The sequence below is a fragment of the Onychostruthus taczanowskii genome, unplaced genomic scaffold, assembly GCF_017590055.1.
Source record: "Onychostruthus taczanowskii isolate IOZ18803 unplaced genomic scaffold, ASM1759005v1 scaffold56, whole genome shotgun sequence".
NCBI classification, from domain to species: Eukaryota; Metazoa; Chordata; class Aves; order Passeriformes; family Passeridae; genus Onychostruthus; species Onychostruthus taczanowskii.
The window spans coordinates 4333459-4349796 of record NW_024503235.1 but is presented as its reverse complement, the minus strand read 5'-3'; the positions used below and the strand labels follow the sequence as shown (position 1 = coordinate 4349796).

Below are 16338 nucleotides of genomic sequence, written 5' to 3'. Positions count from 1 at the left end.
TCTCACCTGGGGCCGCCGGGCGCGCGGACAGCGCGCGCGCGGGGGGAGCGGGCGGGAGGTGCGGAGCGCGCGCGGCGCCGCTCCCGGCCGGCTCGGCTGGGAACCGCATGAGGCCCAGCTGCGCCTCTGCGCCTGCGCGGGGCGGGGCGGGCCGAGGGCGGGCCCAGAGCATGAGGGTGGGGGCGTGGCCGGAGCTGGGATAGCCCCGCCCTCGGCCCCGCCCCGGCCCCCTCAGCGCCTCATGGAGGCAGGAGCGGTCGTGGGATCGCGGTATGAGCCGGGTTGGAAAAGACCTTTACGGTCATCCAGTCCAACCTATGAGCTAACACCTCCTCATCGTGTCCCCAAGTGCCACATCCACTCCTTTCTTGAAGACTTTCAGGGATGGCGCCTCCACAGCTGCCCTGAGCAGTCTAGGCCAGGAAAATCTCTGAGTCAAGAAATTCCCAAAATCCACCCTGAGCCTCCCTGGCCCAGCCTGAGGCCGTTCCCTCTCCTCCTGTCCCTGTTCCCTGGAGCACAGCCCGACCCCCCAGCTGTCCCCTCCTGTCAGGAGCTGTGCAGAGCCACAAGGTCCCCCCTGAGCCTCCTTTTCTCCAGGCTGAGCCCCTTCCCAGCTCCCTCATCTGCGCCTGAGGTGGATTCTGTCGCTGTTGGTCTCATTTTCCGCTGTCCGTTGTCCTGCCAGCACATTTCCCCATGGACATATCCCCTGGGTGTTGATAGCTCTGTGGACAGAGATGTCTCTTTGCCTTCCCCTGGGCTGGGCTGTCCCCTCACTCCTGGCGCAGGGTGGCCCTGCACAGGGGTGCACAGACGTGCAGTGGGCCTGCTGCCCTCTTGGAGGAAGCATTTGCTTTCAGAATTACCTGGCCAGGCTGATTTGCTCCTCCAAGAAGGACTCTTCCTGTTTTCTGCTGTCCTACGAGTGGCTCCTAAGTGTGAAATTAAAAAACAAAACAAAACAAACAAAAAATTTCCAGCACCTTTTCTGCAGAATGGTGGCCATGGGTCTGGTGGCAGTGAGATGGGTGACAGCAGGCAAGGGCTGTGTGTGCTCAGGCTGTTGCTGTCACTGCCTGGTGGCACAGGGAGCCTGAGCTCTCCCAGGACTGCCTTTAGACATCCCAGCATTTCCCATTTCATGAGTGGGGCACAAGACACTACGCTTCAGCTACCAGACAAGTGTCTTGTAGCTGAAGGGAAGTCCGTTCTTGTGGAGATGTGTGTAACCTCGATGTGAGCATTAACTTCAGCACACACAAATCCTTTTCTCAGTGCCTCATTAAAGGCCCCAGGGGTTGGACATCCCGTGGTGCTCAGGAGAGAACTGCACTCAGTGGGAGCTATTGTGAACATTAAATGGTGTGGAATAACAGTGACCCAGAAAAGTCAGATCACAAATATCTCAAGTTATGCAAAATTACATCAGCTTTTTGCAGAAGTGGGTGAAGGTGTATGTGGGTATGTGTGTTTCACCCTTAATTTTGCCCTCAGTAAGTTTTGCCCTCACAGTGCCTTGCTCTCAGCTCTCAGCAAAATACAAACTGAATATTTTCCTTTCAGAAATGTGAAATGAGATGAAATGGATCTGCTCTGTTTATTTAACAGGCTTTGATTCACAACAAAACAATTTAACTGGAAAACATTGCTGGGAGGACTGGTATAGCTCTGGGGAATGTTAATGTGTTACTGGGATTATGCAAGGAATTAATAGACTGGAATCCTCCAACACTCACTTGAACTTCCTTGCAGTTTAGGGCTCTATTTGTACAGGGAAAGGGTTATTGTGGTGTTATGTATATAGTATTAATGACAGCGATAATGACAAATTATACAATATGTATGATATATACATGCGGTTATTCCAGTCAGGACATTCACAGCCTCCTCTTATATGGTCCCTCCTGAAGGTGACAGGATGACCTGCTGCAACAAGATTTTGAGACTGCAATATAATTTTCAGGCAGTGACTCTTTTCTTTGTGACGGGTGAAAGAAGTGGCTAAAGATGGCCCTGCACAGGAGTGTTCCTGTGTTCCTGACAGAATATCCAGGAGCGTGCAGAGCCCTGGGGGTCTGCAGTGTGGGCTGGCTGCCACCCCACCACTGGGCAGCACTGCAGAGAAAACACTTTGTCTTTAGTGTTACCCGTGCTGCTTATCACCACAGCTGCCAGATGTACATTTAGCAGCTGTCTCACTCATACTGGGTGGGAGTCAGCTCATGTTCTTCTGACTGATGCCCACTCCAAATGCCCTGCGCATGCCTCAGGTGGCAGCAGAGTGGGTAAGGACATCCCTGTCACCATCCCCATGCACCCTGACCCCACCCCTTGTCAGCAGCAAAGGGCTTTGCAGAAGTCTGGTGTCACCAAGGACAGACAGGACACTTGGAATCACAGAATCCTAGAATGGTTTGGACCTTAAAGGTCCTCTTGTTCCACCCCCTGCCATGGGCAGGGACACCTTCCACTACCCCATGTTGATCCAAGCTCTGTCCAGCCTGTCTTGAACACCCCCAGGTAGAGCATCTCATGTGCTGCTGAAGTGTCCTGGGCATTTCTGTCTCTGACTACCTGTGAAAAGCATCTTGGCTGATTTTTAAGCACAGAATATTGCAGACAGCTAAAAATCAAGGCATGAGGGTGATTGTCACCTGCCCTACTTCATATTCACCCTCTGTGACTGCTGAAGTGGTGATGAAATAGTTCCTGCTGTGACCCAAATGTCTTCTGAAAAGCTTCTTCAGTGGTGTGGGGTGGAAGTTCTTTCTTAGTAATGCAGGTGTGTACTATCTGAGGTAGGACTGGACTTCCTTCTATAGAGGTGACTGTAAAAATCCCCATTTTTAGTTCTCCTAACCAACTCCCATCAGCACGTGGTTCAAAGCCAGGACCCAGTGCCAGTCAGGCCTCAGTGTATTACTGGGTAAGCTGTTCTGTGTTTGGTTTCCACTGTGTGCTGATCACCGGTTTCACCTCGTGATTAATACAAACTTCACGGGGTGATGTGGAGTCACTGGCAAGTGTCAAGCACTGTCCAGCCCCACTTCCACACAGCAGGATGCTCCCTGTGAGCCCTTCTGTATGGCTCCTTGAGGTCTCCATCTGCAGGATTAATCAGGGCTTGTGTAAAATGTTCAAATCTTTTACTAGTCTACACTTGTGCTCTGAACTTGATCAAGTTTTCATCTAAGTGCAAAGTAAACACATCTGTTACACTGAGCAACCAAAGGATCTTGAATAAGATACAAAATGATGTAGGAGCAAGAGCTGTTACTACATGTACAGGGCTCTGGAGCACAAATCTGATGAGGAGCATCTGGAGGATGAGTGACAGAACAAGGGGAAAGGGCCTCAAGTTGTGCCAGAGGAGGTTCAGGTTGGATTTTAGGGAAAATTTCTTACTGAAAGAGTAGTCAGGCATTGGCACAGGATGCCTAGGGCATTAGTGGAGACACCATCTCCTGGAAGTGTTCGAAAAATGAGTAACCATGCCACTACATGATATGGTTTGTGAACAGGGTGGGATTCAGGCAGAGGTTGCACTTGATGACCTTGAAGGTGGTTTCCATTTTTAGTTGTCCTGTGGTTTTGTGCCTTGTGGCAGATCTTGCCCTGCTTCACTCTGTCTTCTCAGAGATCTCCACTAGATGGTGGAATGGACCAGTAAAAGAGTTTGTGCAGTAACAAAGGGACACGATCAGGCTGTGGTGACACCCGTGGGGATCTCAGAGCTGCTCTCAGGACCAGCTCCTGGAGCATCACACGTGCCCTGCGTGTTGGGGGGCATTTGGCAGCACTCCTCTCCATCAGTCTCTGCGATGCCATCCCAAACCCTCTGAGTCTGAAGAATTGTATCCTTCCACAGGTCTTGATGCTTTCAGAAAGGGGGGGTTCACCTTCAGGCCTCTTCCTGTCCACTTCCTTTTCTCCATGGAGAAGAGCTGCCTTTTCCTAGGGGGCAAGGAGTGAACCCTCTGGTGTGCTGCAGAGCTCATCCATGCTAGGAAGGGAATGTTTTGGCTGGAGGACTGTGAATGAGAATGGGACAGCATGTCACCAAAGAGGTAGGGGTAGGGAGGAAAAGTTCTGCAGGTGCAGAAGATGTGTGTGATGGGAATTAAAGCTCTCAAGTCTGTCTGATGGAGCCAGTGCTGGCCTTGGACAGAGTGCTGAACTGAGACCAGCTCTCAGTCCTCAGCTCTGAGAAGTCATGTCACAGTTCTGTGCCTCACTTTCTCCTGTGTAAGATGAAGTCAAGGATTCTGACCTTTTGGGAACAGCCTTTTGTTTTCTACAATGAACTGGGTGTCAGGGCTCTCTGTTTTCATTACTGACTCTGCTGGTGACTTGTGGGATTGTGCCCTCTGTACCTGGAGTCACAGGGAGTTGAGGCTTTAGCTCCACTCATGACACTGTCCAGAGCAGGGGGCTGAGCCTGCACTGTCCTGGTTCCCTCACTTCAGTTAGAGCTGCATGTCCTGCAACAGCAATGGGAGATCTGCCAGAGCCAGCTGCTGCTGAAGGGGTGATGGGTGCTGCTTGGGCTGCTGTCACTGTTTGGCCAGCCTGGAGTAGCCTGCAGGCCTTCATGTCTGCAGAAAGACTCGTGCAGATTTGATGAGTGGAGAAGCTGTAGAAGCAGAATGAGATGTTTTCCTTTAACAAATGAAGTTTCCTTCTCTGAGGGGACTGTGCTGGTGGTGGTTTTGCCAGGAGATAACCTGGTCCAGGGGGAAGTGTCCCTGCCCAGAAGGCTTGGAACAAGATGTCCTTTAAAGTTCCTCCCAACCCAAACCATCCTATGACTCTGTGACACTTTTTTTCTGAGGACAGAAACCACACAGACCATCTGAAGCCTAAGGAGTGTCCTCAGTTCCCCCAGCACTCTGCAGGAGTGGATTTCCAGCTCGTGCATTCTGGAGAGGCCAAGCCAGCTGCCACAAAGTGTGTTACAAAGACATGCAAGGACAAGAGGTAGGATTATCAAGAGCTGCTTCTCTCTACCTGCATGACTGAGCAAAATTTAATTACCTCTGCTCTCAGGAGAGCTGCCTGGCCCTAGTACATGAACCATGAGATTTAGGTTTCTAACGATTTGCAGTGCTGTGACAGGTCTGTGAGCCCTGCAGCCCGTAGGGTAGGGACCTGCAGTAGAGACCAGGGAAAGCTGGGACAGGGGTGCTGGAGTGAGTCATCCAAGAAAATGAATGATGTAGGAAAAGAGACCTGCTACCCACAGGAAACATGCTGGTTGGCTTTTCCATTCAATCATCTCCCTTTAATGTTTTTAGCCTGTCATATTTCCATAGGTCCATTTTCACCTGCCTCTTTGATGCTGTGAGCTTGACTGTCTGCGGGTTTTCTCTGGTGTCCAAATCTTCATTCACTGACTGTTGTGTTTGTATTTTCAAGTATTTTCAAGTCTTGTGTTTGTATTTTCAAGTCTTAAGTTTTCAAGTCTTAGGTTTATATTTTCGAGTCTTAAATTTTATCTGCTGTCAAGTAACACCTTCTGTTCTTATTGGCTAAGGAGACTAATTGTTCCCTTTCTGTCTAGCAGCAACAAGGAGCCATAAAATTATCTCACAGAGCTGCTCTTCAGTCATGGTTGTGGTTATGAACCAGTTGTTTAAGAAAAGGCTTGGTCCAGAGAGCTGAAAGGACCAGGAGAGTGATCTGCAGGAAGATTTGTTGAGATGACTTCACCCTGGGATGTCAGGGTGTGCCTGTAGGTTCACAAACAAACCCAAGCCATCCCTGTGACCTTGTCAGTCATACATGTTTTTCTGTTGTGGTAAAGTGCAGGACAGGTTGCCTATCTGGGCATTTGGTAAATGGGCAGAATTGCTGTGGTGGGACCTGCATGGGGGCAGGAATGTCACTGCCAGGCACAGAACAGGGTCTCGGTGCTTAGAAAAATAAGCAGTCACCCAGGGAGAGTCAGGTTCAGTAAACCTGAAGAGCTCTGCAGGGCAGGAACACTCAGCAAAGTGCTGAGGTGCCAAGAGGCAAAACAGGTTTTGGCCTCACTGTTTGCCACGTACCACACATAAACAGAGTGTGGCCAAGGTTTACATTAATGCCAGCCAGGTGTGCCAGGCCCAGGGCAGGAGGTGAGGCACTGCACAGACACACAGGGAGGGGTCTCATCTCTCCCAGAGTTCATACCCTCAACAGAAAAGTCAGGGGAAAAATAAATGTGATTCTCTATAGCATTTTTCCTTGAATTAAAATACACACCAGGGCCACTGTTCCCCCAGCACCTTTTTGGCTCTCAGCACACCTTAACCTTGATCATGAGGGACATTTTGAGCTATCATATGACAGAGCCTAGGACAGAGCTGAGCCCTCTCCCCACACAGGGACTGTGAACCATCTGGTCAAGTCTGGGTTATCACACACAGAGGCCACCATGGCTAGAAAATAAGGTGGAGACCTGTGTGTCACAGCAAACCACTATGAGTGAGCACCAGAATCCCGGAGGAGCTTTGGGGATGTCAAATTATACCTGTCCCTAATCCAGGATGCTTTTGTGGATGTGTCAAGGACTGGAATTTTTTAAAATACTGTTTCTCTGCCACTACTGTGAGTGTCCCATCAGCTCACTGACCACACAAAACAGCCCACCTGGAGTTTGTTTAGAGCTCTGCTCAAATGCTTCAGTTTTCTGTCTTTAAACCTGTACTGACAATATTTGCATTGTAATGATTGAACTCTGCTGTCACCTCAACAATTTCCGGGTAGCAAAGGTGAATTCTGCATAACCAGAAAACATCTGAGTCTTCCCATTCTTCTGGGAATAGTCTCACCTCAGTGTGGGACTCAGCTCTATTCAAGGCATAAGGGAGCTGCTTTTTCCTAATACTACGTGGGAAGGTTTGGAGCTGCAAACTGCTACCAGGGTGCAAGAAGTAGATTTTAGGGACCAGAGTCAGCCAGGAAGCTCTCAGAAAATGTTAGGTTCTCCCATAAGTTTGTAGATGCCTCTGAAAAAAGAGAAAGGAGGATTTTTTTTACACAGGCAAGTAGTGACAGGAAAAGGGGAAATGGTTTTAAATTGACAGAGGGAAGGGTTAGATGAGATATCAGAAATAAATTCTTCCCTGTGAGGGTGGTGAAGCCCTGGCACATGGTACCTAGAGAAGCTGTGGCTGCCCCATCTCTGGAAGTGTCCAAGGCCAGGTTGGATGGGGCTCAGAGCCCCCTGAGACAGTGGAAGGTGTCCCTGCCCATGGCAGGGGGTGGAGCAGCATGAGCTTTCAGGTCCCTTTCTATCCAAACTATTCCATGGTCTGTAATTCTGTGATCTAGGGATGAAGGCACTCAGTGTTTGCTGAAGTTCCCATAGGATTTCTGTCAGAGTTAAGGGGTGAGAACTGATCTCCACTCTACAACACAAATCTGGCAAGATCACTCTCATGCACAGAGCAGCTGACACAGACTCATACACAATGACCCTTTCCCTTCTTTTGGGGCTTTTTTTGTCTGTAAAAAAGGAGGAATCCTTCCATTTTAGAAGCAGAGCATATGTGATCACCAGCAGGAGCGAGTGTGCCACCAGCACAGTGATGTGTGGGAGCTGTGGGACCCGGCCTTGCCCTGACTGCAGCAAAGCACAGCTCAGCACAGGCAGAAGGAGCTCCACTGACAAAGTGCTAAGCAAACAGAGGAACTGGTGTGAGGAAAGCAGCATGAGCAGAGAGTTGGAGAAGTATGGAGCAAAAATGCAGGCAGAAGAGTTTCCAGGCCAGCATTGCTGGCTGAGATAAGGTCCCACAGTGTCACTCCTGTGAGTCTCTTCCTGGCAAGCTGGGTGAAGGAGGAAAGACACAAAGGTTCCAGAGAGAGGATGAAGGAAATGCAGGTTGACACAAAGCCCTGAGAGAGGAGGAATGCCCTGAGGGGTTCCTGGATGGACTCCTACAGAGGTGAAGCTAAGCTGGCAAGGAAACCTCATAGGGCAGCTGAGCTGATGCTCTGCCCCAAGCATGTGCAGGTCTGCTGTGCCACAGGGGGGATGGCAGTTCCGTGGGCACCCCAGCATCCAGTGGGGGGGTTTTGTCAGTGTCCACAGTCAAAGAAATCCAACAGAAAGCTTTGCCTGTAACAGGCAGCCTCTGGCTGCAGCAGGTGACAGGAACAGGGTACCAGCAGAACTCGGGTGGTTGTTTCAGGGGCTGGATGGGCTTTGAGCCACCAGATCAAACACATAAAGCCCTGAGTAAAGCATTTGGGTGTGTGCACTGCAGGTGTGGCACAACACACGGTATGACTGAGCAGCACAACCCCTGAGAACAGCCTGACACCACCAGTGACATCCCTGCATCCACCCCGAAGGGACACAACAGCTCCACAGTGCAGGGATGTGCACTGGGGTTCACAGCAGTCCAAAGGTCTTTTATTCCCTTCCACTGATTTTCTTGGACTCCTGCACTTTGAACCTGATTCTGCAGGTGGCCTCCTCCTCCAGCTGTGTCATTTAGTTTCTAATTTTGAAGGGGCAAAACCTTGAGGGATTTCAACCCTTTTTTGAGTGCATACATGCTTTGTTGGTTGGTAGTGAGAGTGTCACACAATCGGTGTGAGATGTCTCAAAAGGCACTTCGTGGAAAAGGACAAATCACTCATTGTTCATGCAGCCCTAAGGACACAAAACCCTGCTCTAAGTGCTCTTTAAAATCTTTATGAAATGTGTGAGAAATACAGTGACATTCAGTTAATTCCATTGCAGGATAATTTCAACTTCTATTTAATTCAATCAAAACTCCTGAAATAAAACCATTTGTATTCTTGACACAAACCCATTTGCACTCTACTTCTGCTGGGCTGATGGAGATGTGATGAGTTTTTCACTCAGAGGCCACTTCACAGCTAATTTTTATACTGTTTTTGCTTAACTGACAATAAAGAAATACTCACACACTTGTGCTACAAATTCCTGCCTCAATTGATAACATTTCCTTGCACAAAGAGAATCATTACAGAAGAAACCCTCAAGTACAGAAGAAACCTTCAAGTCAAAGGGGTTGAGTGCTCTCTCCTGCTGTGCTGCAGCCAAACTAAAGCTTCCAGCTCGTTTTGTTGAACATTCCTGCACACGCAGACGGGACCTTGTGAGGTGTCAGCAGGTTGTAAACCCAAATCCTTGCCGAGAAGAGGCCAACATTGTGAAAGGCACAAAAGCATGAAGAGCTCAAAGGGGCTGGAGGTGTGAAGAGAGAGGCAGTCCCTGCGTGCTGGGCTCCCACACCAGGCAGGGACAGTGCAAGTTACACAAGGCTGGCAGAGCTGAGTGTGGGGGGGTAACAGGATTTATTTCTTTCACTCAGGAGTGGGAGGAGCTGGGTCAGGAAGAGAGGGAAGCTCTGCACGAGCACACCGGGGTTGTTTGCAGGTATAAACGGGTGCCATCCATTGCCTGTGTTTTAGAGAGGGAGCAGTGAACGCCCTGGGAGTGTAAAATCAGCAATACACACCCCACGGGGAAGCACTTGCCATTTTTATTTGTTCTCTCCCTCTTGATCTCTCTAGCATAAGGCTGAGCATGTCCTCAAGAGTCCAGCAGCAGGAGGGGATGTGCCATGAGGGCAGATCAGAGAAGCTTTTGTCCCTGCCATCACCCTGGGGCTGTGGTCCTGCTGTGCTTGCACAGGGGTAACTGGATGGGCCAGAGGAATTTTAATCCTGAATGATTTCCACATTCCTTCCAGCCTGGCAAAGGATTCTGCTGAGGCATCAACTGCCCTGTCCAGCTCAGCCTGTCCTGCATCTGATAAGTTAATTGAGGATTTAATTGAGGAATTAATTGAGGCATTCTGCTGGTTACCACAACATTATCAGTCAGCTTCCCAAAGCTGGAGCTTTCCAGTTCGTTTGGACTGAGTCCTGTAAATAACTAAATACCATTAACTTCCTCCAAAATCCCTGGAGTGGTGGCTGCTGGAAACTGGAGGGATCAGTATCCTTTTTGCCAGCCTTTCTTTGAGTGCTGTTTTGCTCAGCTCAAGGAAGAAAGTTCACTTTGGAAGCAGAAGTGCTGAAAAGTCTTTTTTCCTTCATGTCCTGGTTCTGCAGCTGCAGCTGGTTGTGCTGTTCATTAGCTCTGATTCTGGCATTTGTCTTGGTGGTCTAAGAAGATGTTCAGCTTTTGTTCTCAAAATCCTACAAAACCCAGAGAGATTTCCACCTCTGCTCAGTTCATTTGTGCACACTGGAGATGTAAGATGTAATGCATCTGGAAGGTAATAACAGCACTTCTGTTAAATTTGAGTTCCTGAACAATAACATTTTAAACCAAAAACTTGATGTAATTAACCCTTTGGGGCCCATTCTGGTCTTATTCAAATGGGTGTGAATGGGAATAAGCTAATGGGAATGTTATGGGACAAGGAGGCAGAGGCAGCTCAGTGTTTTCATAGAATCACAGAACAGCTTGGATTGAAAGGGACTTTACAGTTTATCTCATTCCATGGACACCTTCCACTGTCCCAGGGTGCTCTGAGCCCCATCTAGCCTGGTCTTGGGACAGTTCCAGGGATGGGGCAGCCACAGCTTCTCTGGGCACTCTGTGCCAGGGCCTCACCACCCTCACAGGGAACAATTCTTTCCCAATATCCCATCCAACCCTGCCCTCTGGCAGCATGAAGCCACTTCCCCTTGTCCTGTCCCTCCAGGTCCTTGTCCAAAGTCTCTCTGCAGCCTTTCTGTAAGCCCCAATTTGCCCTCAGTAAACCCGTTCCAGCTCTTTGTGGTCACTTCCCCATCCTGCATGCATTTGGATAAGGACTCCAAGAGGATGTGCTCCATGACCTATCTTTGCATAGACAGGTGACTGGCCCAGAGTTCCTAGTCCTCTTCTTGCCCCAGCTGATGCAAATTCCACAGGAATGTAAAACCCTGCCCAACATTGTCCCTAGGCATTTTTACTGGCTTCAAATCATAAAGGAATGCCACTCTGATGGACACAGGCAGAGTGTGGCCACAATGCTCTTCTGGGCACTCCTGTTGTTCTTCTGCCTCTTTCTCTTTAGCTGAGCAGCTGCTGCAGCTGTGCTTGTTCCAAATTGCAGCATGATGTTAATTTTCTCAGATCTGTCTATCGAGGAGGATTTCATTTCAGTTGGCAAAAGACAATGCACTGAAACAGCTACAGCCGAGACAAAGACGGAAATTAACATTTGTAAAGAAAGAAAGGGACAAAAGAAATGTTGGTGACAAGGAAGAAAGTGAAACAAAAATGAAATCATTGTCATTGTCTGACTACAAAGGAGAAGGGGTCCAGAGATGAAGATTCCTGTCATGCCAGCCTGCTGCCTGGGACTCATTCCAGAGGGGGAAACAGTTGTTTGTGAACAGGACACGGCTGTGAGCACATCACCCACCATCAGTCCAGGAGAAGGGATTCAATGATCCATGGTACTCACTGTCAAAGCTGTGTGTACCCCTCTGTTAGGCAAGTTGTTTTAAAACGTCCCCCCAGGAGGAGGAAAGATGCCTCAAATGACTGCCAGGTTGCATTGCAAGCTTCTGACTGGTCCTTAACCTTCACCCTTTGCTGGTGATTAGTTGGGAATAGTCCTAACCCCTCAGCTGGGAACCCCTCATTCCTACCCTGCGCTGTTGTCCTGGACTGTATCATGGGATGGATTGAGCCCTAGAGACCAGGAACTGCAGTGTTCAGGGACCTGCCTACACCCACAGGGGTCTCCAAGACAGGAGTTCAGTTGGGACACATGGAGGAGGCTGTGCCTGTCCTGCTGTGGATAAGTCACACAAATCCTGGTGAGGCTTTTCCCACTCAGAGCATGGTGACTGGTCAGAAGAAGCCAGTTCTTAGTGGCCTGTCCATCCCAGCCTGCTCTGCTGCCCTGGGTAATAGGAACTCACCATATGCACGGGTGCTTCATCTGTTCCCGGAGAAACACCCTGAAATTTGGGGGGATTATTGCAATCTGCAACAAAATCCATTTTTCTGGTCTGGGTTGGTTATTGTCTGTCCATCTCAGGTGACAACAATCACTGCTCTAGTTCATCTAGAGTTGATGCTCAAATTCCTCTTCCCAGAGACAGGATTGGGTTGTGCCTGGGCACTGGTGCTGTTTTGTTTAGGGGGAACAGCTGTGAGCCAGGATCCACACTGGACACCAGTGGACTGATATGGGGTCACAGTGAGGTGCAATTGCACTCTTTATTTCTTATTCCCATCTCCCTGTCTGGAGCCGACTCGAGGCTCTGCCCTGGAGCTGTTGCCCAGTGGAGAGCTCACTTCACAGCCCCGAAGTCAACAGAAGCTTTGGGACCTCCAAAAGAAAAAAAAAAAAAAATTTTCAAGAAGATGAAGCTATCCTTCAAATGGCAGCTAGTACCTGTAACTCGGCGACAGTTTCCCCAGTAGCAGGCTCAGGCGTGAACAACGAAAGCTCAGCCAAAGGACAGATCTGAGGGTTTTGTGAGGCTGGGAATCAGCTTTGTGGGAACCGCAGGGACTCATTTACAAGTAATGAATCATGAAACAGCAGGAAGCGAACGAGCCAAGAGAAAGTGTGAGCTCTGCAATTAACTCCGGAGTGCTGAGGTGAATAACAAAGCGACGCGATACCAGGGCAGAAAGCAGGTCTCCAAGCTCGGAGTGTTGCAAGACTAATTTCTGTAAGCCACAGTTTTTCCAAGCAACTTTTAGTCAAAGAAATTGCTACTTTCTCTTGAAATGAAGCAAATCCCATGTGCATGGATTTATCAGGCAAAACAGCTTAAAGCTTTTAACTCGAATTTAAATTTATGAGTGACCCAGATCAGCAAAAAGCAGGAAACCATGTCCTTGAATAGTCCTGGCAGGTCCTGTGCTGAGCCAAGGTGAGCAGCAGGTATCAGATAAGCCCTTGGGGCAGGTGAAGGATGGGTTTCCACTGTAAGAGACACTGGTGGATTATCAGTTTACAGTGAAGATGAAGGAAAACATGTGTTATTTATTATCCCCTGGATATGGGGAGGGGTTGGAAGTTTAAGTGAGAAGGCAAAGGACCCAGGGGAGCAGAACGTGTGTGTGGCAGAGCTGCCACGAGCAGGGCCTGGGGCTGGTGCACAGGACAGGGTGTGCTGTTCCCAGCCCTGTTACAGTCACATGTGGTTACACACTGCCTGGGAAGGGAGAGTTCTCTTTGTATGGAGCCTGGAGATAGAAAAAACTCTTTCAGGACAACTATCTTTTATTAATGTCCCCCAGGTCCATCCTCTTTGTCTGAGGCACCATGCCAGGAGCAGCTGTGTCACAGCAGCTGGCTCTCCCTCCAATTCCTGGTACAGCCATGTGGAAGTGAGGAAATTTCTCCAGCAAACATGAATTTCAGCTGATAAGCCCATGTTTTGTGTTCCTTTCTCCCATTTGATGTAACCACTGAAATCCAGATGAGCAGAAACCACGTAGGTTAAAGTTCAGTGTTACCAAACTGTCTCTGGGTGAGGTACCAAAAACCATCACCCTCTGGACAAAGGGATGGAGCCCAGCAGGGACCACAGCCTCACTGGATCCAACAAAGATCCAACGGATCCTGCAGAGGGTACCCCTGCCACCAGACATGGCCCATGGCTCTACCTGCTGTCCCTTTCCTCCTGGTCTGTATCCACAGACTTTGCGTCACCCTGGCCCTTCACGTGCCCATTCACCTTTCTGCTGGCAAACATCAGAGGAACTGCTTTCCTTCTTCCTGTGCCTCTCATGTGGAATAACTGGAGCAAGCACAGGAGGAGCAGAGACTGTTTCTTTTTGTGTCCCTGGTGCAGCATCCCCTCTGAGAGCTGTCAGTTCACATGTGCAGCTCTGGTTTTTGCCTGGGCTCTGTGAATAACCACAAATGCCACTTGGCTGGAATAATTGCTTCCAAGCATGCAAAGGATGGAAGGCACAGCCAGAGGCACAGCTGGAAACTTGTAGGAAGTGGTCAAGAGACCTGAGCAGAAACCCTGAGTGGAGTCAGCATTTGTGGCCTCAGCTGCACAGGGATGGCAGGATTGTCACACAGAGTCCATCACACCAGCTTGTGCTGCTTTTGCACTGTCTCTGCCCCAGTGACCCCACCACGCTCACCCTGACCTAGTGACTAGAGCTGCTGCAGGACAGCCACTGAAAGTGGGAAATGCCCAAAGCAGTGATGTCCCACACCTGGCATATAGAGACCCTCATTCCTTTGTGTGTTTTCTCTCTCTGCTTCTTCTCTGACCTCTTTTTGTTTTCTTTGCACCCCTTGCTGGTTTCCCAGACCCATGAGGAGAGCAGATCAAACAGATGGGTGCTCTGGGCTTGTCTCCCAGGCGTTGGGAGAGCTGAGTTAGGCAGAGCAGGGAAGGTGGTGCCTGTCAGTGTGAGGCACCAAACCTCTGTGCAGATGCTGTCACTGAGCAGCAAAGCACCACTCGCTCCCTGTAGCTTAATCCCCTGACCCCAGACCTGCATCACTGCAGCCACAGGAGTAATTCTTGGTGTTTATATGGGTCAGCAGCCAGACAAGGACTTGGCTGGGACTTTCCCAGCGGGTCGCAGGGCTGTTTGCTAATCAGCAGTAGCATAAACACTGCCAGGCTCCTCATGGGTCACTTGCTAGGGACAGGCTAAACAAACCATCACCAGAAGAAAAGCTGCATGGCTGAGTGGATAAGACTTGAAACAACTGTATTGGAGTCCTGAGTCTGTGCCCTGGAGGGGTTTCAGGGCTTGTGAAATGGAGAGGTGGTGGGTTGGGAGGCTTGGAGCACAGCCCGAGTCCTGGGCCGAGCAGGAGGGTGTACGTGAGATGGGCCCCATGTGAGCACATGAGCTTGAACCCAACAGAGATGGGAAAGAGTTTTCCCCTCCCCTGGCTCACTGTGCCAGGCAGTGCTCCAGGGAGTTTGGTGAGAGCTTCATTTCAACAACTATCTGGCTTGCCCCTGCCATGTGTGTCTGTTTACCTGGAGATATGAACTATCCTGCAAATCCCACCTCAGCTGCTCTGGCAGAGGGCAGCAGTTGTGGAGGAGTTCTGTTCCACTCCCCTGGCATTGACAGGAACACTTTCCACTGGACCAAGTTGCTCCAAGCCTCATCCAACCTGGCCTTGGACACTTCCAGGGATGGGGCATCAGCAACTTCTCTGGGCAATAATAATCCCTGTAAGAAAGAATTTCCTCTTTTCTTCCCTCTGCAGCTGCTTCTTACCTTCATACCCAGGGATTTAGGGTTTCTATTTGTATATTGCTGTCAAATAAAATTATGAAACATCTTCAGGATATGTAACATCTTGATTTATCTTTTTCTTTCTGCAGAGATCCTGGGATCTCTGTGGTGAGAGGTGATGGATCTTTTTGCTCTCTCTTCCATGCTGATCCTTTCTGGCCTGTCCTGGTTTTGTGGCATTCCTTGACCCACTGTTGTACTGTGCAGCTCAGCATTCCACCACTAAGAGCAAACACAGAAGCACAATGCTCCCAAAATTCAGTTTTCTGGAGATGATCCCCAAGAACTTTCCCAGAACATCTGTGGTATGAAAGAAACACAGAGCAGGTGAACGAGGCTGTGGCTAAAGCAGGCTGTGAGCTCCCTCAGGGCTGGCAGTGAGGTGGGAACGGCAGCCTTAGGTACCCTTGTGAGTGGCAAGGTGGGTTTGAAACCAGATCTGTTTTACCTCTCAGTAAATCTCCCTGTGTATTACTAATCAACAGCGACTCCGATGTTGGTGAGGGAGAGAGAATGATGCATCTGACTCTGTCTTATCAGAAGGTTAACTTTATTATACTATATTATATACATTGCATCTAAACTGAATCTGCCATGCACTCACTCTGCACACCCTGCACAGAACTGCCCTCATCCCGTGAGTCTCCCGTGACTGTCAGCAGACAGCCTGACACACACACACACACACACACTTGGCCCTGATAAGCCAAGGAATGAAAACATCCTCACTTTGGGTAAATAATCTCCATATTACATTCTACTTTGGCACCACACAGGCACAGCAAGTGACAAGAATTGTGTTTTCCCTTTCTCTGATGTTCAGGAGATGTGAAACCCACAAATATTCCTGGGAAGAATTGTGCCTTGCTTTTCTCCGTGAAGAGAAATGTGGCAACACCTGCGTGAGGCTGAGGAAGCAGGGATGTTATTGGGGGTGGAAAGCATCTAAAACCAACCAAGCACAAAGAGGCCAAGAGTCCCATGCACACCCAGAACCAGCTGTCCCCATCCTGCGGTCCAGCCTGTCCCTTCCTGCCTGCCAGGACCTGCAATCTGCACTGCAGGCAGACCTCAGGTTCCAGGCTGAATCTACCAGGGCAACATTGACCTAATTAGTCTCTGAA

The 16338-nt window shown here is 49.5% G+C and overlaps 1 protein-coding gene across 1 annotated transcript in view; it reads right to left on the bottom strand.

Moving 5' to 3' along the window:
- CTPS1 (CTP synthase 1) overlaps positions 1-111 on the bottom strand; it is a 15564-nt gene extending 15453 nt beyond the window's left edge. Inside the window, exon 1 of the mRNA XM_041417574.1 lies at positions 7-111. Coding sequence (XP_041273508.1) covers positions 7-109 — 103 coding nt within the window. The 5' untranslated portion in view covers positions 110-111. The remainder of the gene's footprint in view (positions 1-6) is intronic.
- Positions 112-16338: the final 16227 nt, after the last annotated feature.